The sequence below is a fragment of the Colias eurytheme genome, chromosome 14, assembly GCF_061535395.1.
Source record: "Colias eurytheme isolate Ceu_HAF_F1 chromosome 14, ilColEury1 Martin Lab GWU primary, whole genome shotgun sequence".
NCBI classification, from domain to species: Eukaryota; Metazoa; Arthropoda; class Insecta; order Lepidoptera; family Pieridae; genus Colias; species Colias eurytheme.
Window position 1 is genome coordinate 1,148,789 of NC_142993.1, and position 27,251 is coordinate 1,176,039.

Genomic DNA, 27,251 nt, shown 5'->3' on the forward strand with positions numbered 1-27,251 from the left:
AAACTGTGAGATTTATTAAATATGTAGGTACCTACCTACCTATGCAAAACTATAAAATATATTCTATGGGCATACCTATGTAGAGTGGAAAGGTGGTAATTACCCGACTACGGCAAAGCAAAAGGAGGGTTATGATTTTGACAGGCTATGTATGTATGTATGTATGTATGTATGTATGTATGTATGTATGTATGTATGTATGTATGTTCATCTGTTCCCTCGTAACTTCTAAACTACTTATCAGAATTCGACAAATGACATATCATTAGAAGCGTCTTAATTGTCCGCTGGTTATAGGCTATATGGGGTTTCACAAAATTTAATGTGGCGCCCTCTAGCGGACAAAACATACAGAGTTAAAAAAATAAAGTTAAGATAAATATGCCGTGTTTGGTATCATTTGAAAGCTTTTTACTTGCACATTTTGAATATATATATATTACTAGCATTTGCTTGTGACTTTACCTGTAGGTATTCATGGGCTGATTGCATATAATTCACATCTTTTCGTTCATAGCTTCTTTATTAGTTCATCAATTTAACTTTTGTCAATATTATGCGCCAAAAATACACTTTAACACCAAAATAGTACAAATAATAAAAAGTAAAACAACTAAAACCCAACTACGACAAAAAACGACGCTGAAAAAGTATAAAACAAGATTTTCAGAATTCCACTATGTAGAGATAAATTTTCATGTTTGGAAAGGCGTAGTCACACGTTACATATAATATCTACCGTAGCACTTTGACAACGTGTGACTACGCCTTTCCAAACATGAAAATTTATCTCTACATAGTGGAATTCTGAAAATCTTGTTTTATACTTTTTCAGCGTCGTTTTTTGTCGTAGTTGGGTTTTAGTTGTTTTACTTTTTATTATTTATGAAAACAGAAAAATATACGTTACTATAGAAAGAAAAGCTGGTACCTACAACCAAATGAAACACAAAATTGTCGCAAATGAAATACTTTATTATCAAGTTAAACGACATAAATAACAAAACATTTAAAGCAGCAGACAAAGAAAGTCATGCCATTTCGTTGAACATCAATAGTAGTGTGTCATATATTTTCACAAAGCATTTCCATAGTATTTCTCAAGAAATAACCCGTTTCGCAGTTCCGTTCAGACTTTAGATATTCGCGCCGAGTCCATATCTACCTACTGTGTAAAACATCAAATTGCTTTTGCTAAACTGCCGCTGAACAAAGGACGACTCGAATTGTATGGTGTTTGCGTTTGGTGGAAGGCACGCGAGTTTCAGATATGTACCTATACGTAAATTGTAAACATGTAGGTACTCAGTAGGTATAGTTACTTATTAAAGCAGAAAATATAATACTTTACTAGAAGCATAATCTTCTATTCCATATTCTTCTTTCTGGTTATTATTGTAGCAGAGATTCTTTATAAGCGATGATAAGGGCTTTCTTTACTTTCTATGTAATAAATAAATAATATATAAATAATATATAAAAGTATATAAAAGTATATAAATAATATAAAAAATAATATATAAAAGTAGTATTATTTAAATAATAACGCATAAATTTGTTTTATTCATAAGGAAGGCATTCATTGATATTCAAAATCAAGCAATGACGCGAAACCGAATTAACAGTATCATATTAACATTCTAGAGCTGCTATTTTTTGTAATATCACTTAGGTATACCTATCATCGAATACCTACTACCATCTTATTATTCATTCTAATTCACTTACAATCTAAAATATTACTACCACAATTCACCCACTCGCTGACCTCTCACCACTTGTACCTACCACACGCATATGCGTAGTACGGAAGGCTGCAAATGTCCCCATAGGTGTTCCCTTACAATGGCACATTGCGTATGAATATCTACTGTCACAAACTGCAAATGGTAAAGCTAAATGGTTATGCTAAATTGGGTTCTAGATGGTTCTGTAATAATAAAAGCTGTGACTTTCTTGGTAGTTTTGGAAATAAATGTGTCGGTTCTTGTTTCGATTGTAAGAACATTTTTAGTAGTTTTAAATTTCAGATAATTATGGTGAACGAAATATGCTTTTAATATTGCAGTTCTAGTTCAGTCAAGCTCTTTTCAGAGTTCATTATTTTAGTCCTGGCAGGAATAGGGATACTGTACGTGGTATATAAATGATTCCTTCGTTTTTGCAATAACTAGGTATATACCTAGAGCATTTTTTTTGCAAACCATTGGTCAAAAGTCAAAACATATCTTATGATGCAATTTACCGCCATACCTCAGGGCTAAAAAACCCTCAATCAAAATAGCATTCACTTAGTCATATCACAAATGAAGTCAACTTTGATGTCCCGGAATGTCCCATGAGCCATGTGAGCATCGCGGTAATTTCATGCGCCATTACATCGAACCCGCGACCCGCCTGTGGCCGAGTAACTAACCGTGATGCAAGGGTTAGTTTGTGGCCGCTAAATATGTGGAATTCGTATACATTCTGGTGGTAATTATTCTAACGCAAAATCACACAAATTTATATGTATCCTCCTATCAATTCAAATACATTTTAATTTCCTTCTCTTCCATCTAAATAGTCCAATCTCTTCCATAATTCATTAGGTAAATCGCTTGTCCCTAGATAAAACCCATCTCATCATATTGGTACGGTAGGTAGGTATCTTGTAGTGTAGTGACACACAATTTAATTTTTTCATGGCTGCTCTGCTCCTTTTGATCATAATCTGTTGTTGAATTATGTATAGCATATCATATAAATCCTTCTCGATATAAAGATGCAGATTTATAATTGTAAAATAATGTTAAAATGATTACCTACTGTAAGTTTTGAGTTTATTCATCACATACAAAAATACAAATCTCGCCCTGCAATGGTGAAAGACGCGGGTTCGAATCCCGCCTCGTGATCAAATTTTTTCTATTCTGTAAAATTTATTCAAATCTCACCTCTTCATAATATTAGTAAAAATGTTTTTGTATACCTACTAGATTAAGTTTATTCTAACCGCATAGACTTGTTGTTACCCGCCACTGCAATGGCCCTAAAGTAATCCCGTCCGATCATTTGACTCTCATTTTTGGTATTCTTATAGCGCAGCCGACCGGCCGATGTGCCTGGACGCACTAAATTATACACAAAGCGGTTTGATGATCCTTTATTATCATTTCATTTGTTCAATTCGATTGGCATTTTGGGAATTGTTTTTGTTTGGACAATATCGTTTTGTGGTTAGGTATGTAGAAATTAGGATGAGGTAAGGCTCAATATTTTGACAAGTGTGTAATTAGAATAAACGAGTGAATGCTCATTATATTATATAACCCAACTTATAGGTAGGTACCTACACCTATGTCAAATTATTTTAGTGTAAACAGGCCTAGGCGTAGAGCATTCTTTCGTTGTTCTTAGTGCGTTCGAAAATTTCTAATACTGAACAATACTGAATACGAGTTTTCGTTTACACTAAAAGAGCTCTTGCTCTTGCTCTAGCTCTATGTTCGTTTGATGTCAATGCACCGTAAAATAGTATTAAAAATTATAAAGAATTAGGAAGCTAGTTAATCTGTCTTCTGATGCCTTTATACCTATCTGTGAATTACTAAAGAAATTAATTAAGTTAACTGCTTACCTATTACTTATATCTTCAGGTATTTTGAATTTTCGCAGACTAGCTACCAGTCGCAGCAAAATTATAAAATATTCCTGTATAATAATTTTGAGATATATTTTGATTTGTGTCTACTGTTCCAGTGTATTAACGTCAGCATAGGTACATGATTGTCTTTCATCAAGTCATTACCATAAATATTTTCAACAATAAAATAAGCTAGGGGACTCGAAGGCGTATGACTTAAACAAACTTAGTTTTTAAAAGTCATTGCAAGTCGGTAGATACTTTTAAAACAAAATTTTCTATAACAATTATCTATCTTTAAAAGCGTCATAAAATTTTATCTCAAATATTCAAAACCATAAATATCGGCCATTAGCTGAGTCCAATCCTTCTCTTGGCTACCGAGTTATTCGCAAACGATATGCCATCGTAAAACCTCTTCAGACATATTGCATATTGTTTTCCTTACAAATTTACCTTTAAACCCTTTCAAAACCCATTTATATTAATGATAACCCTTATGCCTTTACAATAGAGTTGGTTTTTGAGTACATTTCAAGCAAGAGGAGGCAGTAAAATGATACTATGTTGCGACACAGTAGCCTCTTCATTTTACTTTCAAATTCTCAAAATAGCATATTGTTGAACTGCTGCATATTATTTTGTTAGATTCGAAGTTCATTCTTCGACGAAATTTACTGGAAATAGGCCTTTGTTAGGTCTATTTTTGTTTGATGGATGTTTTCAAAATGTGCTGCGGAATTTTATGTAGGTAGGACCTATGTTTTTAGTTGACGCAATAGGTATACTTTGGCTTACAAAAGAAAGTTTGGCTCAAAAATATCAACCAACAAATAGTAGGTTTAAAAAAAACATTTTTTTTGGTAGAGTCACAGAATACCTAATAACTGTAGAGTCCAGGATTTAGGATAGATTCGACAAAATTAGATTCCTTTCAGCTTTCACACTATAAGCACCATAAATCATAGACAGCAGACCACACCCCCGGTTTTATATCCAAACAAAGCACCCTGTATTGATTCCACATTTACATGTGTTATAGATATTATTATCTTGTAGTTTTAAGGAGATGTAGGTACCTACCTGTCTAAATAACAGAAATTGACTTTAGCTAATAACTTAGTTATTAATTATTATCATGTAAGTAGTAGTTCGTTCGTTCGTAATTGTAGGTAGAGAAAAAGATATTTATAACAATTTCTATGTTCATTTCGATTTGTCTCTCCATAATTAACTTTTTTGGAAATAATTAGGTACAGCTAGATAGAAAAAAATTACATCTCTGAATAGGTAATATTATGTAGATATCATCTTCAATACACCTATTCAAAATTACTCAGTTAATTAGAGAGTAGATAACATAATAGAACTTAAATTAAAAATACAAATAGGTAAGGCGCGATCGGGTGTTATGTCAACTGACAGCTCCCACAGACTGGCAAAATAAATGCCACAGATTAGCATTTTTAGCTACCCCCTTGATGAGTGCACTCCGCAAATCTGCTTAGCAGCTTACATTAATTCCGAAACTTGTGTTTGTCTTAGAATATTCAAATTTATTCCAAAAGTTGCTACAATGTACTTCAAATGTAGGAGTTTGAGGTAGAGGTGTCTGGATGCGCCATATTTTCAACATGTTTTTTTTAAACGATTATAATTGAAAAATTAGATATTAATGTTGATAAATACGGTAGTCATATCTATAATCTAACACTGAAACACAACACTTACCTACACTAAATTTTAGATATTAAAAAGAATGATCAAATAGGTAACATGTAGGTACCTCATCATGATCAAATACCTACCTACTTATATGATATTACATTCTTGTACCTAAATCAAACTCAAAAAGTGTCGGTATCATCTAATTAGGTACAGCTGTACCTATAGGTATCTACCTATCAAATATATTTAACAGAACCTTAAACTTTTTTTACTTGACAAAATGTAACCTAGGATGGGTAACGTTATACCTACCTAAGCATAAGAATTAAAAAAAAACACAAATACGCAGATAGGTAGGTACCTAAGTAGGTACGTACAAAGTACGTAAGTAAGTACTTATAAAAGTCAATTAATTCTGCAAGTGATGTAAATTGTTACGCTTAAATAATTGTAATTATTCACACCCCATAATTTAATCTGCGGAAACTATAATCATCCACTAATTAAATGAAACAATTTATATTTAACGGAAATAGTACCTACCTACCTACTATAATTAGGTAGATATCTAATAATCTAATGGTACCTAATTGTAATCTCGATATTTATGTAGGTATGTACCTACTCCAATATCCTATTGTGGGTAATTATATAGGTACCTAGGTCCTAGGTATCTACATATCTAATATTAGTTATAGATAAATATTATTCATACTGATATAATTTAACGACTAACAAAAAATAGTGATTTAAAAAAGTCTCAAAGATATCTCTATCTAACGTGAGACTCTATTTAAATTTGTAAGGTAGGTACCTACATTTAAATCTATTAGTATCTACCACAGAACTAGATACCTATCTAGATAGGTACCTACGTATAGGTAATTAATAACATTGAGGTATTATTATAGAGAGGACACCACGAACAAAATCTGTGCGATAAGCGCGGCGGCGCGGGGCGGCTAGTGAGTCATACAATTTGCAAATATTCTGCCTTTTATTACCTACTTATAAATTAAAACCAATCAATGTAACAAATAAATATTGTTTATCTTATTAAAAAAAAAATGAATAAACTTATCAATTAAAACCAATCAATGTAACAAAAAAAAAATGGTTTGAGACGATTGACTCTAACTCGTGTTATAAAAAGTGTAGTAGCGATGGCCTCTCTAGTACCTACGTAGTACATAGTAACTCAATGATTAATAACGACATCTTAGGCCATGCGCAGACGACAGACTATCCGTGACGCACTTTTTAGTCTGTGAAAATAGAACCTATGAAATTATATGCAGTAACGCACACGACGCGCAAAAAGTCCGGCGCACAAAAAATCCGTGTAATTCGGGCAGACCGCACCGCGCCGCTCCGCACAAAAGTGTGTGAAAAGAATTGAACGTTTGCTTCAACGCGCGCTAACGCAGACGGCGCACACTTTACACGATTTCCATAGCGTCTACGTCCCTACAGCTCTGCCGACAAAATGATCGAAATTGTGCGTCGTGTGCGTTGAGTCTGTGAAAAATCCGCGACCGACTTTTTGCGCGCCATGCAGACTTTTTGTGCGCCGCAGACTCGATCGCACAAAAAGTGTGCCGTCTGCGCAGGGCCTTATGCTGAAAAAATTTACAACACAAGACAAATTAATTTACTTTAAAACAGAAAAATATACACCTGCGTATAGATATAGGTACTATTGTACCGACACTTTTCAATTTACCCACACAACTCCAAACCATAAATCTGAAATACTAAACAAGACATGTAATTCCGAATCCTTTCCACCCGACAATACCGCTCAAGTTAATAAAAATCCATTATAACAAAATACATATAATCCTCGGGTTACTACCCGGGGGGGTGGGAGGGGGGCACCTGGAGCCTGGGTGTGGTTTGCCGTTCAATAACGTAATACTCTAGAAAAGCTTTCACGGTGAAATCTCGCTCTGTGTAGCGCGATTGCACGGATTTGGTACTTGTGTTGTGTTTTTGGGGTTGATTTTCTGGAAGATGATTTTTGGTGGCGGTTGTGATGTGTGCAATGGTTTCATTTTAACATTAAAATAATGTAGAGCCACAGTAGAGCTTCATGTTAAACGTTGATTTATCAAAAGGAAATTGTTTTATTATGTAAAAGCATAAAATGATCAATATAAATATGTTTACAAGTTAATAATAAGAAGTAAAAAATGTATGTATAATTTATATCAAGCATGTTATGACTGGCGGTCATAATCAATTAGATCCTTATATGATTGATATAATAATTATCTATCTTTTTAGCATTTTTACATGTCCAGTTATTTTCGATTAAAGGGCAACTGTTTAATTTTACATCTTCAGGTACAGTTATGCACGATAATTGACCGGTTTATTAATATCGATCAGGAGGCAAATAAATGCGCGTAATCCACCCGGATGAGTGTATGGTGGCTATTAATTGCAGGTTTGCAATGTATCGACGCACCGGGATCACGGCGCGTCGGTCGCAGGACGCGGGGTGCGGCAGGGCGCGGGGGGCGGGGCGCGGGGGGCGGCGGGCGCGGTGTGCGTGACGGATCATGGCGGCGCGGGGGGCCCCGTCCCGCCGCCCTCGTTAAACGCGGCCGGCGGATACGCCGCGCCGCGCGGTTGAAAGCTATCCGGCCCCCGGGCGGTCGCGCTCACGATTGGCCCGCGCGCCACCGCGACGGTAACCGATAGCCAATCGCGTCGCAGCCCAACACGCCCCCGAGCGCCGCTCGCCGGCCGGGCTCATACGGCGCGCGACTCCGCCGCGCACACTCGTACCGATGCGCGGCTCCTGGGACGAGTCCACGACGGCGGCGCTTCACGCGCGCATCCTGGAGGCGCACCGCGGGCCCGCGGCGCCGGACCGAGCCGCCGAGCCCGCCAACTGCGCCGACCCGCCGCCGCTGTCCCTGTCCGCGCTCGAGCTCGCTGCGCCCACGCCACTGCTGCCGCTGCCCACGCTGTCCTTCAGCGCGGCACAGGTCGCGACCGTGTGCGAAACCCTGGAAGAGAGTGGTGATGTCGAGCGGCTGGCGCGATTCCTCTGGTCTCTGCCGGTCGCTCACCCGAATGTCGCTGAGCTGGAGCGCTGCGAAGCGGTCCTTCGAGCGCGGGCCGTGGTAGCGTTCCACGCGGGCCGACACAGAGAGCTATATTCCATCCTGGAGCGACACCGGTTTCAACGTTCAAGTCACGCGAAATTACAAGCCCTCTGGCTCGAGGCGCACTATCAAGAAGCGGAGCGACTCCGCGGCCGGCCGCTCGGCCCCGTCGACAAGTACAGAGTGCGAAAGAAGTTTCCGTTGCCCAGGACGATTTGGGACGGCGAGCAGAAGACGCACTGTTTCAAGGAGCGGACGCGGTCGCTGCTGCGCGAGTGGTACCTGCAGGACCCGTACCCCAACCCGACCAAGAAGCGCGAGCTGGCGGCGGCCACGGGGCTGACGCCGACGCAGGTGGGCAACTGGTTCAAGAACCGGCGGCAGCGGGACCGCGCGGCGGCCGCCAAGAACCGCTCGGCGGTGCTGGGCCGCGGGTTCGCCTCTTCCTCCACCTACGACGAGGACTCGGCTGACTCGGAGATCAACGTCGACGAGGAGTGACGGCCGCCCGCCCGCTAGTGTAAATACAGTGATATTAATTTATGTCGCCGTCTGTTCGCGGACGTTCAGTGACGATGCAATAGACGAATCTTGTGATGTGAGCTGTATAGTTACTATAGGTTAAATGTTAAAGTGTTGTGCTTGAGGGCCGCGTCAGGTACGTACTATTATAGTGAATGTTTGCACGAGCAAATTGCCGATCTAGCGAGCGCCGGTTAGTCCACAAATATTTATTTGAATCGTTCTCGATTTACGAAACTGACCTTTCCGAACGCATTTATTTGTGTGTTTACCAATATTTCCTAAAGAATTTATTTATCATATCAAATTTTAGTTGTAAATTAGAGTAAGTTGTAGACAATTATGTTCACGGTACTTTAGAGTTAACAGAGGGTACCTGATCGTATCTGCTTATTCAGCCGATTTGTAAAACGCAACAATTATTATGTTTTAAGTAATTTATTTTATCGGTAAATATTAGTTCTTTTAGTAGAGAAATGCTGTGATATGGTGTTAGATGTAAATATTAAATAGAACTGAACTGAACGACATTATAAACTTGTGAATATAACGCTAGGCCTATTTGTACATAAGTTGAACTTGCGTATGTTGTTGGCCTTAGATTGAATACTTTATTAAAACTTATTTACCAGATTATCTTCTTTTATTCCTGTGTGCATGTGTTACGTAGACTTATAAAAATATTTCAATCATTTAAATATCGATGACTCGAAATTTTTGCAAAAAATTATTTCGCAACTAACAAAAAATTCAGTAAAAAGAAAATTCTCGTAGTTAGGTACAAGCATTTTCAAAGGTAAACTATTTTTAATCCTGTTTTGATTTAAAACACTTAATTGAATAATGTGTAATATCTCTTACCCATGATAATTAAAATGTAGAGTCAACAACACCATAACAATAATTAAAATTATTTATAGCATTTCAAATACTGCACATAGTAATGCCGTAAAATAATTATAGTTCTCTTTTACATACAATACATAATCAATCATTTTTATTTCACTATAAACAAATGGGCACTAAACATTTTTAATTTTTTTTAACACATTTTAATTTCAGTTTGTGTATGTAGGTATTTCAAATTGAATTTATTATCCTCTCTTTCAAGTTACAATATTCTATATCAATTAATGTGTTAGCTCCTTTTTAGAAATTTTACTTTATAGGTAACTAACTAGCTTTCCGCCCGCGGCTTCGCCCGCGTTTTCAGAGAAAACCCCACATAATCCCCGTTCTCGTGGGATTTCCGGGATAAAACTTATCCTATGTGTTAATCCAAGTTACCCTCTATATGTGTGCTTAATTTCATTGTAATCGGTTCAGTAGTATTTGCGTGAAAGAGTAACAAACACACACACTTCCTCACAAACTTTCGCATTAATAATATTAGGAGGATTTGCTTATAATAGTGACTATTACGTAAATATTTCTGTACCTATAGGCCAGTGGAAATTAACATTAAATTCGCAAAGCACGATGTAGATTTGAATTTTTGGTATGTTGTTTGGATCAGTTAGGGTGATGTAAATCCCAATTTGCAACTTCGAAAAAGTTGTGCTCGCTGCGCACCACGTGATAAACTGCGAAAATTTTGGACTTTTTTCACTTTTTGCTCTAAAAGTCATAAACTATGCGTTTCCGACAAGTATGATTCAGTACATAAATTAAGGTTATTAAATTTGCAACAATTTAAGCCTAACCGCAGCTCTCTAAACCTTATAACGACTAAACTGTGGCCATTCGAAGATGGTTCATTTTTCCAGAAATATTGAAATTTTTAGTTTTGCTCCCGTTTGAAGCAAAATATTGGCAAAAACCGCTCGTTCTATGAGAAGTTCGTATAATAAAGTTGTAGTGCATTTAATTTTCTTTCATTAGAGCATAGAACAAAGTCTGTGAGACAAATAGTTCACTCACAATATCTGAAAAACAAAAAGAAGGTAGAAATAGATTTTTAAAGAATTGAAACTGAGGGCATATAAAATCATAAAAAGGATAATACTTTTTCATTTGCAGGATAGGTAATTAGCAAAATTACAAAGATAATTAAATTTGCAACAATTTAAGCCTAACCGCAGCTCTCTAAACCTTATAACAACTAAGCTGTGGCCTTTCAAAGATAGTCAGTTTTTCCCGAAAATTTCAAATTTTTAGTTTTGCTCCCGTTTGAACCAAAATATTGGCAAAAACCGCTCGTTCTATGAGAAAGTCGTATAATAAAGTTGTAGTGCATTTAATTTTCTTTCATTAGAGCATAGAACAAAGTCTGTGAGACAAATAGTTCACTCACAATATCTGAAAAACAAAAAGAAGGTAGAAACAGATTTTTAAAGAATTGAAACTGAGGGCATATAAAATCATAAAAAGGATAATACTTTTTCATTTGCAGGATAGGTAATTAACAAAATTAAATTTTCTACAACTCTATTTTATGACCTTCTCATAGAACGAGCGGTTTTGCCAATATATTGGTTCAAACGGGAGCAAAACTAAAAATTTGAAAATTTCGGGAAAAACTGACTATCTTTGAAAGGCCACAGCTTAGTTGTTATAAGGTTTAGAGAGCTGCGGTTAGGCTTAAATTGTTGCAAATTTAATTATCTTTGTAATTTTGCTAATTACCTATCCTGCAAATGAAAAAGTATTATCCTTTTTATGATTTTATATGCCCTCAGTTTCAATTCTTTAAAAATCTATTTCTACCTTCTTTTTGTTTTTCAGATATTGTGAGTGAACTATTTGTCTCACAGACTTTGTTCTATGCTCTTATGAAAGAAAATTAAATGCACTACAACTTTATTATACGAACTTCTCATAGAACGAGCGGTTTTTGCCAATATTTTGCTTCAAACGGGAGCAAAACTAAAAATTTCAATATTTCCGGAAAAATGAACCATCTTCGAATGGCCACAGTTTAGTCGTTATAAGGTTTAGAGAGCTGCGGTTAGGCTTAAATTGTTGCAAATTTAATAACCTTAATTTATGTACTGAATCATACTTGTCGGAAACGCATAGTTTATGACTTTTAGAGCAAAAAGTGAAAAAAGTCCAAAATTTTCGCAGTTTATCACGTGGTGCGCAGCGAGCACAACTTTTTCGAAGTTGCAAATTGGGATTTACATCACCCTAACTGATCCAAACAACATACCAAAAATTCAAATCTACATCGTGCTTTGCGAATTTAGGGTTTTTTAGTGTCGATTTCTACTGGCCTACTAGAGCTACCGTACAATGATATGCAAGGTGTGAATGGCCGCTTTACTTGATATTATGTAGGTAGGTAGGTATATGAAAATTATTGAGTACCTAGTCTAATAGGTACGTATTGATCTGTTTATTTTTTAGTAAATACGCCGTTTGTTATTTACATTTTTTTAACTAAATTATAAACTGTAATATCTCAAAATAATAAAATCCAACCACTATTTTTAAGGAAAGAAAAACACATTCTAACAAATTATCAACTTTATTTAGGTAATTATAGTACAGATAAAATTATCATTCCAATCTCTATTTATCTCATAAGTAGGTATTTAGTTGCCCTGTAGTAACTCTTTTTCCTACTTCATTTTTTTTTTATTGTTCTTGCAATATTTATGAAATACCTACCTTTAATTCTTATAAAAACTAGTAAGTTCAAAAGCTTGCTCTTTATTTGTCATTATCAGGAAATAAGTTCTTGTGAATTATTAAACCGTTTATTATAAAGTTCCTACACAACAAAGATAGTTATCGATAAAAAATAATTATTTTTTTGCTCTTACAATAATTATCTACGACTATTCAATTTGCGAACACAATTATGTTAGGGGAATACACACATATAATTATAAATTATTTTTTATCATAGCAACATTCATAAGATTTTTTTTAATTACTGTGTAAATTATACCTACTTTGACGAAGAAAAATAATAGAAGTCAGCAGACAATCATAGTTTTAATAACGTTAATTTTGAAATTTAAAATGGATCCACTGTTGGATATTTACCTAGTTTTTTCCAAATATGTAGGTAGGTATGTAGAGACGAAAATATGACGCTATCTACTTTTGTCGTAAAAATATAAATATACCTAGGTACCTATATGTATTTATTATAATCTAATACATCTTAACTTTAAACAATAATTTAATAATCATTTAAGTACCTACCTATACTATAGAGAGAGATTTCTTGGTGAAATAGTTAGCATAATACCCCAGAGGTTCCAGGTTCGATTTAAAAAGCAAAAATACTTGATTTTGTTAAGCTCATTGATAATGAAAACTAATTGATAATGAACATTGAACACTAACATCAATTGGTTACGCAGATGTGAAATACATCTGCCTCTTACATGGAACTTCATATATAACCTAAAATTTTGAAATTCTACCTATAGGTATATTTTCCCAATTATATTATGCTGTACATTATATATACCTATATAGGTATTGGTATGAAGGTACTTACGGTAGCTAAACGATATTTTGTCTGTTATGGCTAACCTCCGAATCGGGAGGATCGATTTTGACGGGAGTTTTATGACAAAACTTCTTCTTCTTTGTCGATTCACTCTTGGCAGAGTGGTCGTGGTCACGTTGAGACGTCCACATCGGTGGTAGAGGCGGACACAGCTTTCCGCACGATCTCCCGCCATCTCTCAATGACAAAACACTTTTTTTAATAAATACCTAACAATTTGTTCGCAAAAAATCGCGTATAAAGTCACAGTCAGTTTTTTATGTTAGTGTCACTTTTTGCATAGGTATCTATTAGGTAAACGACTGAGCGAAACATGATGTTATTTAGTAGTAGGTACCTACAGAGATAGATTAAAGAATTGTTTAGCACATCAGATATATACATATATATATATCTAACTAGAGGTCCGCCCCGGCTTCGCCCGTGGTACATATTTCGCAATAAAAGGTAGCCTACCTATGTCCTTTCTCGGGTATCAAAATATCTCCATACCAAATTTCATGCAAATTGGTTCAGTAGTTTAGACGTGATTGAGTAACAGACAGACAGACAGAGTTACTTTCGCATTTATAATATTAGTATGGATTCACTGCGAACTGTAATAGTAATATACAGGGAAATATATAGATTATAGATACTTACGCAACGTTGAGCTTTTCCGAAAATTCGTTGAAGGTAACACATTAGCCCACAGCCCGAATTTGAATGTATATTACTCACTAGTTGCTCCGCGCGGTTTTACCCCCGTGGCTCCACTCCTGTTGGCCGTAGCGTGATGATATATACCTTCCTCGATAATTCGGCTATCTAACACCGAAAGAATTTTTCAAATCGGACCAGTAGTTCCCGAGATTAGCGCGTTCAAACAAACAAACAAACTCTTCAGCTTTATAATATTAGTATTGATTAATAACTGAGACAAAGCCGCTAGACTAAATACATAAATAAATAAACACAACATTTGAACAAATTCCTACAACGTTTCCCGCGCGATCAGTTGGCGGGAAACCATGTATAGGAAATCGCTATTATTTCAAAGAACACATTACAATTACATATTTGTAATGTTTTTACAATGGACCAGTCACTGGATGACTCGTTTTGAAATGAGGTATCTTTATCAATGAGCACCGACCGCCTTTTATAGTAGTTATGCAATTTTTATTGGAAACTTGCTTTGTGACATCGCGTGAACTAAAATTGATTGTTTGATACTCATAGCTCTTTGCCTTCTTAAGAGCGGAGTATCCAAAATATTTTCTTATGTAAATAATATAATAATAATAAATCATTTATTTTGTACTACAGTTACAAAATAATTTGGAAAATCCAAAAGTGCACGCCTCATAATTTTTTTTTAATAAATATTTTTAATTATTATTTTTGTTTATTTAATAACAATTAAACCACATCGAATCAGACCCTGAAAAATGAAAGGGTTCTATTCCTGAGCATACTCAAGCGTAAGAGAAAAAAAAAGACTCGATTAGTAAAGTATTTCGGTCGCTATCGTGTTAACAAGAAAAAGGATCCGCACATACAGACACACGGACGTCCAAGACAGAACTTTTTTAAACTGTTTTTTAACTAGTTTAAATAACAAAAATGACATCAAAAATATCATGAACGTTAAAAATAGTGTTTTTTCTTAATATGTGTGTGTATGTATTATCTTACAAGTGCAATGTATGATACATAAAGACATTTTAAGTTTGAAAAATCAGATGTTTTGCGCGAAGCGACAGTAGTACCCACCTCAACGCTTCGCTTATGAGGCGTGCAAAAGTACAACTAAACATAAAACAAGAGGACTTGTGTTTGCGATAGGCCTGTAGTGCAGATCGCCAGGCACTCCCCAAATTTTCATTACACTATTAACAGGAAACATGATTAATAAATCTATACTATTTACTCATCTGCACTCAGGTGGACAGCTTACAAGCATATAGTGCTGAATCTTATTATTTTATGCTCTTATATCGTTCTAGATAGGTCACCTGGTGGTTTAAATGATCCATAAATTTTTCAACATAGGCCTGTAGTCTAAATCGCGATAATGTCAAGAATAGATAGAGTTACCTACTTTCACATGTTTCATAATTTTTGAAATATTAATAAATAAATTGTTGTATTTAAAAAAATACATTTAAAAACTAAATTTATCTTGAAATGTTTGATGCGCGTTGAAGTTTGTATTATGGTTACTACAGTTTCAAAGCTGTCTAAAAAGTAAAATGTAGGATAAAGATTTTTTGTGGATTTGAGTGTAGTTTTTGCTATAATAGGTAGGTATAGCTTCTACCTACCAAAATAAAAATAATAAATTCTCTAAAATAAAATCTAAAACACCATTATTTAGATAAATTCATGAAATTGTAATGTTAACACACAAAGTTTAAATTAAATCTGACCATTTTAGAGTGGAAATTGGTCAGATTTAGAGTGGAAATTCGAGTCTAAGGGATTTGGATGAATACAAACATACATGTGTAGTTAATAAAAGCGGGTTAATATAGCTGCATGCACATAATATTTAGGTAAATGTTAAAGATATTTTTAAAATCATCTACCTATAGATATGTCAAAATATAAAAGACCACTCTATCTATATAGAACTTAAAATTAATAAATATATTATGTATTGAAATCTCTACAAATCAGAACATCTATTTCCTTTTGAAATGTAGGCAATAGGCACAAGAAATAATTAAACTGATCACATTACCTACGAAACATTCGAAATTGTAAAAAGAAGCCATTTAAAAAGAATTCATATTAGTTATGAATTATTTAACAATTGAAAAAATAATTCATTTATTTGACCATTTTTGTATCGAAAATCGTAGGTATAATGACGGAGAAAATGGCCAATGGATCTTACGAAAAATTGAGGAATTGATAGCAGATTCCTAGAAAAAAAAATGATTCATTACGTTGCATATTACATCAAACGAGCGAATGCTCATTCTAACCTCACTATGTAAAATTCTTTTAGGGTAAACAGGCGTAGAGCAATATTTCGTTGTTACTATAAGAACAACGAAATATTGCTCTACGCTCTACGCGTTCGAAAAGATTATGCAATGTTTTAATAGTGACCAACACTGAATACTAGTTTTCGTTTACACTAAAGGATCACGAAATAATGCTCTAGCGAGAGCTCTGAGAGAATAGATATCAAAATATAAAATGTGTTTTTGGTATTTAGCCCCGCTGTGTTCTCTTAAGTATGGTCAATTATAAGAATATGTTTGCTAATTAATTATACAGCAATAGTTACATTACATATTTAACAAACCAACATTGAAACATCAATGCACATTTTGGTCTGTGCGTTGATAAACTTGGTACCTACCTATCTTCTTCTTATATATAAAAATGAATCGCAAAATGTGTTGGTAAGCGCATAACTCGAGAACGGCTGAACCGATTTCGATAATTCTTTTTTTATTATATTCCTTGAAGTACGAGGATGGTTTTTATATAGAGAATACGTAAACATGTACCACGGGCGAAGCCGGGGCGGACCGCTAGTAGTTAATATATATATATATATATAAGTGAGCATTTTCATCATAGTGTAAAATGTAAATCATAGTGTTAACTAGTACAGTAAGTACCTACACGATTTGAATGTAAAATGACATATAAGTTTGTAGGGATGCGCCGAATACCGAATACATATTCGGTATTCGGCATATTCGGCATCTTTGTCACTATTCGTATTCGGCCGAATTATTCGGTTTAGGTGCCGAATATATTCAGTATGAGTATTTCTACTTTCTTGGCTATAGAACTAAATAAATAACTTCATATTATGAATGATTTATCTCATACTATACACAAGTAAAAGAAATCCTATGAAGAATGTGTTGAACCTAAGGTATATAAAATAAAACAATCATTACATTTCAAATCAACGTTTATTTTGTAAATTTACATCAACATAATTATTAGCACTTAATCAGTATTTAATATTTCTTCTTATTCGTGCACTCTTGACAGAGTTGTCGTGGTTATGGTGATGGTGCTCTATTCCTGTTAGATGTGGTCACTTCTTTGTTCACTCCCTGTCCAACAATACGTCTCCATTTCTCACGATCGGTAGCATTGCGAGCACATTCTACAAGGCTGGACTGGGTCGTTTTACCGATAAGGTCGGTCCAACGTGTAGGTGAGCGGCCTCGCGATCTTTTGCCTTCAATTTGTCCCTGCACCACAAGTCTCTCCAAGGAATCCTTATTTCTGGTGATGTGGCCAAAGAACTTCAAAATTCGCATCTGCACAATCGACGAAATTTAATATTTATTATACTTTAAATCCTGAAGTCTGAAGACAATGCTTTTACTTAGTCCTAATAGAATATGACATTATTTTTTAAACTATAGTCAACATTCACTGGCACTGCGCCCTACTCCACCACGAGAAATAACACAATCACACAAAATTACACTTAACTTTTGTTTTGTCCTCTTGCATTTCATCAAAAAAGTCCCAAGCTCGCGATCTTTTACGTCCGCTCATGTTGCAAGCACTAAGGTTTACGCATAAAAACACATCAAAACATTGAACCGAATAATTCGGCCGAATATTCGGTTCGGTAAGGTTTTAACCGAATAGTATTCGGTATTCGGTTATTCGGTGAAACCACTAGTTATTCGGCGCATCTCTATAAGTTTGTATGAAAATCCATCAGTGTTGAACGTAAATATAAATAAATATAGGCCCAGTGAAGTAGGCACGGGTCACCTAATCCCTACTAATAATATTATAAATGCGAAAGTAACTCTGTCTGTCTGTCTGTTACGCTTTCCCGCTTAAATCTCTCAACCAATTTTGATGAAATTTGGCACAGACAATCTTTAGACCCTGAGAAAGAACATAGGCATACCTTTATCAAAACACCACGCGAGCGAAGCCGCGGGCGGAAGCTAGTCATAATAATATGAATAGAATAATTCCTACGTATTACGACGCGGACGATCCAAAATCTAGTTCAGTAAATGTATGAGTTCCAGGATGAAATGCGTACCTACTCTGTGTCTTTGTGTACATACAAAACATTGAATTGAAGCTTTCTCCATTGTCCAACCAGTTCTCCATATAATGTCATGTTATAATTACAATGCCTATTTCAGAATGCATTAATATTCATAAACATAAATACATACATAATGTACTGATTCATAGTTTTTAATAAATCGGCGCCAGGTATTATTAATTTTTTGCTGTTAGTGTTAATTTATTGACTCATTTCGTCTGCACAAGAGTTATGCATACTTTTATGGTGTTGGTTAGGTTAAATGTGTTACGTATGTTTTACACTAGTGACCCCGACTTGGCTTTGCACGTAATAATACATTTACATGCAAGTCTTTACAATACTATAGTAATAAAACTGAAGAGCGGCGAGCCACGCGGGTGAAGCCGCGGAGCGCAGCTAGTGTTTTAAATGTTTATGATCGAATTTTTTCTACTCTTTAAAAATTTTTCTTTTTTTTATGCTTCTTTTTTGTTGCAGTTATTTTTTGAAACCTAGGTTATCCAAAATACATCGATTTTCAAAATCTTTTTTAACACGCTCATTTTGGCTTTACCTGTATGTTTGTAAGGTTTCTATGTTTGTATGCCTAATCGACGTTTTTAGACTATTTTGAAAATCTTTAAATGGACAACTTTGTGCAAGAATCAAGTTTTTAAAAATATTAATATAAAAAATGACAGATGGAGTTAATGTGTGATGCGCTTGAGTTTTATAGATGTTGTAAGAAAATTTTAAATTTATACTCTTGCCATACTATCCGAAAAATTATCTTCAAGCGTTTTTCTATCAGTAACATTGGTAGTTATCTATATCTAATAAGAAAACGTAAAAATGAAGATTTCATTGATTAATATCCTGAAGAATTCTTTTAAGATTTCGAAAAGTTTTAAGGATACAGGATAGGAACTATATGTTTGAATTAGGTATACAAATACTTAGGTATAACAGGTCAAAACACATTTAAAAGTTATCACACATTATAAAATGAACGTCACTATCTACCTATATTTTATAACTAAGGTGTAACTAAGATTTCACGAAGAAGAAATAAAGTGTAGGTTGCAAAGTCCTATTAAATGTAAGCGTTTATTATGTTTGAAAGAATCACAAAATACAAATGAAAACCTACCAGTTTACAGTTAGTCTGCTAGTCAAAATCATTACTCTCCTTACGCTACAAAAGGTTATTTTTATTTTATTACTAGCTTTCCGCCCGCGGCTTCGCCCGCTTTGTCTAAAACATAATAAATTATATACTAAAATCTTCCTCTTGAATCACTCTATATATTTAAAAAAACCGCATCAAAATCCGTTGCGTAGTTTTAAAGATTTAAGTATACCTACATAGGCACATAGGGACAGAGATCTATAATCACTACATAGTATAAGACTTTGTTTTATACTATGTAGTGATTATAGATAATATGTATTGGCTATGTTTATGAAAAGTGAAACAAATATAAACATAAATAAAACCTTTATTAATCGCCAATGCTTGAATGAAAACATTGTGTCCATAGGTACAATCATACATACATCAATAATATTCTTTTATTATCATCCGGACTCTACATTTAATTTTGTAGATTAATCGTGAAGTTTATTGCACGGCAATGCTGCCGCTGTCTGTCCGTATGCTTGCTTACTTAATGCTTTAAACATTTAACATAGATACACAGGGACAGAGGTAGATAGAATGGTTCTTGAGAAAGGTCTTCGTACATAATTTGTGTAAGTTTTCTACAAAACGAGCGAAGCCGCGCGAAGATCTATATTCTATTTTTTAGGTATATAAAAACAGAGATGTTACAGAGACATTGCGTACTAATGCAGACTATACCTAATCTATCTCTTTCTAAATTTCTTCTATTTTTGCATAAAAAACACGAACATCCATATTCGTAAATTTTGGCGTTTATAATAGTTGTAGCCAATGTAGCGAATATGATGTGTTGTCTACAAGGTTGTCTATGACTGAAACTCACTCTTGTTTCTTTATATTTTACAAATAGGTACCTATCTAAGTAGGATTTGAAATTAAAATTTTTAGGTAGCCTGTCAAAGGCTTACCTACGATGAAGTGAAAGACACGGTTTCAAATGCTGCCTTACGTTAAAATTTGTCTTTTCTTAACATTTTAAAACTTTTATATTTATGAAAAAATGTACTCTCAATTTAAACATCATGTTGCATTCAATTTTTGTATGCATGTATGTATGTTTGTCTGTGATATGCGTTTAATCAATAAAGGATTGAAAAGTTTATCAGTGAAATTGCTTGTAAAAATTAGAAGGTAACGACATTTTATCCTGATTTTACAATGTATGATGATTTAAGTACTTATTATTATTCCTAACTAGCGGTCCGCCCCGGCTTCGCCCGTGGTACATGTTTACGTTTCTCTACATAAGAACCATCCTCGTACTTCAAGGAATATAATAAAAAAAGAATTATCGAAATCGGTTCAGCCGTTCTCGAGTTATGCGCTTACCAACACATTTTGCGATTCATTTTTATATATAAGAAGACTAGCGGTCCGCCCCGGCTTCGCCCGTGGTAGGTACATGTTTACGTTTTCTCTACATAAGAACCATCCTCGTACTTCAAGGAATATAATAAAAAAAGAATTATCGAAATCGGTTCAGCTGTTCTCGAGTTATGCGCTTACCAACACATTTTGCGATTCATTTTTATATATAAGATTAGGATTATATTAATCGTTATCAATTAACTATTAAGCATTATCCTAAAGTTTTGAATGGGATAATTCATAGTCAATTGTATAAACTCTAACTATACCTAGCGATAATACTGGCCTAAGAACTGATTTAATTTTTTATAAGTACTTCATAAATAAATGCGTAAAAAATTCACTAATTCGGTTCTTTTAAATATTTATGAAGCAGGTGAATATATAAAACAATTACTATTTAAATATTAATTAGTAACTAACACCGTATCATAGCATTTCAATACATTTTCATCGAATTTATGAAAGTGATGACAATTTTGTTGCTTGTAAATTGTAACTAAGTATTACCGTTTCAAATGATGTGTTTCGTTTATATTTCATCATGTTGATACTACAGCTACTTTGAATTAATATCTATTAAAATGTAGGTATTCCTGCGAGGCTTATTTTTAAATGCTTTTACATGTAGGTAAATAGAGAAAACTTGTCAAATGATTTTTTACAGATTACTTTCAATTTCTAATTCTAGGGATTATAAAAGTAACCTGATTGATTTACTGAAAAGTATACATACGTTATTATTTTAGTTTTGTAGATTTTACAAAGCCAATTAATTGTCTCCATAGTTACGGAGAGCAGAAGAGAAATAAAAATTCAGATTACCAGCTCGTAAGGATCTGTAATATAAACGAAACATTTCATATACATATTTATATATTATATTGTGCATTATTTAAATATATTTAGCATATAATAGCTATAGAATCGAGAGATTTGTAAAAATGTATTATATTATGACTACGAAATTGTAAATATCGACTTCAATACAGTCATTAAAGTAAAAATTGTTAATAAAATTATATTCATAAACATATTACTTTGTATTATTTCTACATGCGTATCCTCTTTTAAACTTGAGATATTTTTAGTTCCAAATCAGGTAGGTACCTACCTAAATTTTCTTATCTGTAGATTAAGTTACTACTTAATCTATAGGTAGTTGGAAAAACATTTAATGCAAGTTAGGCACTTATAACAAATTTTACATTACCCATTCACTTAACATCCACTTAATTCACTTAAAAATTTAATTATTTGCTAAATGAGCAACGACCCTTAACATAGGGTAGTCGCATACCAATAAGTTAAGGTGAACGCACACTCATTAAACTTTTAATTAATAAACTATATAAAAGAAAACCCCTCGAACGTGATCCGCAAACAAAGTGCTATCGTTTAAAAAAAAGGTCTATCAAATTATGCGCAGCAGTTTAGTGTATGACTAATAACGTGCTAAAACGTTTTTAGCGACATATTTCTGTAAAACAAAAGAGTTTAATAATAAAGAATATAGAGGGTAAATATAATTTTCTATTGTTTTAACGAACCTGTCACTTAGTGTAGAGTACTTCATATTATATTTGAAGTATATAAAATAATATGCGACACAATCATAATATTATACTCGAAATTGTTATTTTTCAAGTGTTATTATTATCATAAAATGAATAAACTTGGCAGTTTTTGTTTGAGTAAATTATCAAAAACATAAGTATTTAAACAGCTGTTGTAAAGGAGACTTTAAAATCATATTAAGTTCTTATTTTAAGTTCTTATTTTACAAGATATTGTAGGACATAGAGATATAATTTAAAATAAATAAAATATTAGTACCATTACCATTAGTTACAAACTGTTATTATTCGTATTCTATGCTCCCTTTTCATATTTGCATCTTTTTCTTACATTCATGACAACATTTAGTTATTTTTTTAATTTAAACAAATAAAAAACATTATGTTATAAAAAACAAATATTTCAGCAATTTAAAAATACACTGTTTACGTGTTTACTTATAGTATGAAAGGTCATTTCAAAATGCACAAGTAGGTACTAGGTATTGAGGTCTATGCAAATCTAGTCATTGTGGCATGCCCTAGGTTCCTTATAAAGATAGTTAATTAGATTTAGGATGTGATCTACATACTTCTAAATGTCCATTAGTCAATGTGTTGAATTGGTATTTAAATGGTGTGCGAATTAATTTGGCCATTAAACACGATTTTGTTTCTTATAATCTGATAAAAAGAGGGAAAATAGTTTTTGTAACTTTAGTTTTTATTGCAAAGTAAAGAGCTTGTGTAGGTACGTTATATTTTGCAAAACGATATCTTCAATTAATGTATCAACTTAAAATATAGGTAGGTATAGTTATTTTATATAATAATAATTTCTAATTATTACTTTAAGATTTCTAGTAGGTACATAGGACATTATGTGATGTCAAAGATATAATTTTGATAAATTTGTTTAGTGTTTTAGTTGATTTTATAGCGAAATATAAAGTTAAGGTAAGATAAATTATTTATTATTTTTTATTTTTAAGCTATTGCATAGCTTCTATCGCGGGCCTTGAGCGCGGGGACCGAATCCAGAAATTCCGTAACGAAAAAACCTTACGCTCCCCACTCCGACGGACACGGAGGTGTGGCTTGAAGGCATAGCATGCAATAGCTTTACCGCGGCAGTCCCCGAGTGCCACACGTTTTTTTTTATTTTATTATTAACGTTGGGAAATTTTCAGCTCTTTCTGGATAAAACTACCGTCCGTTACAAAACTAATTCCATCCAAACAAAAATCACAAAATATGAATGTACAAAAAATCCTAAACGTCACCCGTGACGTCACAATCGATTCTCGAAAGTGGAAACTACGGAACCAAGATTTCACCGTATTTAATTATGCAACCTAAGGATAGTTTACACGATTTGAATATAGCCTGTGCTGCAAACAGGTTCATCTGTACAGACTAAAAATACCAATAAAGGCAATGTTGTAGTTCTCACAGGCCAGTGTCTACTTACTTACACGGAGTTCGCTTTTACGAATAAGTGACTATAGTCCGTTCGCGTTAAGAAAATAGTGAGTCATCAGTGCAACTACAGGATGAGGGTCTATTCACAGTGGAGAAAAAGTACAAACATTTTTTTAAACATTAAATTATTATTAATGGAAAAAAAAATGTCTTAAAATTACTTAAATCACTATTCAGTATCGCTAGATTCTTCAGTTACATTTATTATGAAATAATTTTGTTCTTTTTCGTTTTTTAGTTGCATTAAAATCACACAATTTAAAGTACTTATAAACATTGTAAATTATGCGTCTCTCTCCGCTATGGATTATTGATCCACTTTTATTCTTTCGAATTGGTGAAGTATTCATTTTCAAAATTTATTGTTGAACGAGTCACGCAAAATACACAACCGTTTTGTTCGAAGGTCAGATTTCAACTGGTCACTGTGAACTCGACTTTCTAATTTGGGGCGTGGCCAGGCCGGCGGACAACGATGACTCACTATTTTCTTAACGCGAACGAACTATAATAAGTTTCTTATAAACGCAGTAAAGGGCATATACTAGTGTTGGGACTTGGTTGTACGTTTGTGTAAAATTATTTTTGTTTATGCTCATTTTTTTATTGATATTTTTGTGACAGGAGCGCGCTCATCGAATGATAATATTATCTAAACCGTGGAAGTTGGAACCACAGACGATAGAGTCGTATGATATAGGTTATATTCAAGGTAAGTGTACAAGGTAAATATTATGTTTTCAATTTTCATTGAAAAGAAGAAGATGAAGAATATAGGTATGTGTAATAACATAAGTAGGTATGTTATCAATTTTCTAATATGGCCCAGTACATTATTAAGTATTTAGTTAATTTTAATACAATTTCATTTAGAATGAATTTCCCGATTAGCCTTATTTATTATGGGTTTTACCAAAGGTACATTTTTCTCAAGCAGAAGAAAGTCTCCAATAAGAACCGTCGGCAATCATCTAGCGTAAAAGTGTACCTACCTAATAATAAGTAAAGTTACTGCAACTAAATAACATAATTTGACATAAAATAAAACATATAACAAGAATACAATTTATTTATTTATTCATGAATTATAAAATATAACAATCTTAATTTTCGACAATGTGTACATTGCGCTATTCTCATTCATCGAAAAAAAAATTAAACGATGTTTTTTTTATAACATGTCAAAGGCCAAATCCATCTGTCAAAACTAAGGCATTGTACAGATCGTCAATAAACAAACTAAAAGCATAGACAAAACCAGTGGCAACTCATGTTCATGCTAATCACAAGTTTGTAAAGTTTTTTGCGACGGTTCCGTCGCTCGACGACTTGTAGAATCTCTTTCTTATTACTTCATTATTTACTATTTGCATACATTCAATGTAAATGCGGATTATCGTTAATTACGAACCCGTTAATTACGTTCTAAGACGTAACTGACCTTAAAATCCGCGGAATGCTAAAGCCTAGCGAGCATTGATTTTTTGTTTGATCCAAATGCATCTCATATATAATATATACAAGGTTTTGCTGTGAATAACATGTACTCGTTATACAACATGCAGGTATGTGTAAAACAACTTGGATGTTGTATAATTTAGTTAAATGATGTGACCAGTTCATTGACAATTGGGGTGAGTGACTTGAACCCAGAGGGTAGGTATGGGTTCGATTCCCGATATTGAAAAAATATATGAACGCAATTTTTTTCTAGTTTTAACTAAACATATATGGGGACATTTAAAAATAATAATGTGTGTAGAAGTTGGTAATAATTTTTAATTAAAAAGCTTGCAAAGTATTTAAAAGGATACATTTCAGCTCTAAGTAAATATTTGTACAAACAACAAAACATTCTATCATATAAGGATCCCTAATTATAATTTTTGACATTTTAAACATGTCATATAAGGAATGTAGTACAAGTAGGAACTAAAGATCCTGCGCGACATTTATTAATGTCATAATTAGTGACCATTCATTGTATATTTAATAGTACACCTTTTGTTTACACAATAGGTATTATATCTCAATTAATTTTTGTCTTTGTACCTACCTATATTTACAATTTACATATATTTAGGGTACTTAATATAGGACACAGTTTATAACCGAGGCGAGGTTATAAGTTTTAGGTCTTCGATACTTTTAAATATGGAGTACAAAAGGTAATTGTAAGATGTACCTACTATGTACTTACCTACGCATTGATGATGAAATTATAATGTAAGAAGTGGTGATAATAAATAATAAGAAAAATAATCGAAGAGACTGATGATTATAGGATGTGGCGGAGGAGGAAGGTCTACCTACGTGTAGATTAACAGGAATAAATATTAGTTCTTTATTATGAAATACGGTATAAATGTTTAATTGCTGACATTCAAAATAGGTGAAAACGGATGCGAACTATACTTACCTATATACCTACTCTGTAGGTACTTTACCAAAGAAGAAAAGCTCCGAAATTTCCTTTGAATTTTAATTTATCTCATTAAAAGTCCTTTTATAATTTTATATAGAATGTTCTCGACAAACATAAAAAAATAAAATAAAATAATGAGCTTTCCCGTTGCTGATTGCAATATAATTGTTGCATCGGCCCTAAATTAAGCTAATGGACTGTTTGCAATTTGTGTAGATAATAAATAATACGTATTAAAATTAAAATTATTTGTATAATAGTAAGTACAGTTTAATAATTTTTTTGAACAAATTTTGGTACACCTAATAATTAATGTAGGTAGATGTAGAATGTGAACAAATATTTTAAAATATTGCAAAGAGAATACATACCTAATATTATGGATTACGTAGGGTAGACTGGGTACGGTTGAAACAATTTCACTTATAACGACCATAACTTTGCTCTTTATAACCCGAGCATGTATCTGTCTACTAATAGGAACTATGATTTTAGTTCCATGTGTATTATTTTTTATAGCAGATCAAATTAAAAAAATGAACCCGATTTGATTCAACCGTCCCCATACCAGGGGCGGTTGAAACAGTGATTGGGGTCAGTTAAAAAATATGCGAATAATACAAAATATAGCATTAAAATATGTTTTATTGATTGTTTATTTTAAATCTAACAATAATTAAGTAACTCTTTTACAATAAGGTCTGCTCTCTAAATATGGTGACATACAATCAAGACAGAAGTACCTACTCCTCATCTTCTGATGATATCTCCTCTTGTATTTTTTTCTTTTTTGCTTCTTCGGTGTTACTTTTACA

At 33.7% G+C, this 27,251-nt stretch overlaps 1 protein-coding gene across 1 annotated transcript; it reads left to right on the plus strand.

Moving 5' to 3' along the window:
• The first annotated feature begins 8,066 nt into the window (after positions 1-8,066).
• On the plus strand, positions 8,067-9,564 carry Optix (optix). Its single transcript, XM_090109525.1, has one exon. The coding sequence runs from the start codon at positions 8,089-8,091 to the stop codon at positions 8,908-8,910; it is 822 nt and encodes a 273-aa protein (XP_089965651.1). The 5' UTR covers positions 8,067-8,088; the 3' UTR covers positions 8,911-9,564.
• The last annotated feature ends 17,687 nt before the right edge of the window (positions 9,565-27,251 follow it).

Bases quoted from the DNA above. Each gene is read 5' to 3' on its own strand.
- Optix (XM_090109525.1), top strand. From the start codon at position 8,089: ATGCGCGGCTCCTGGGACGAGTCCACGACGGCGGCGCTTCACGCGCGC.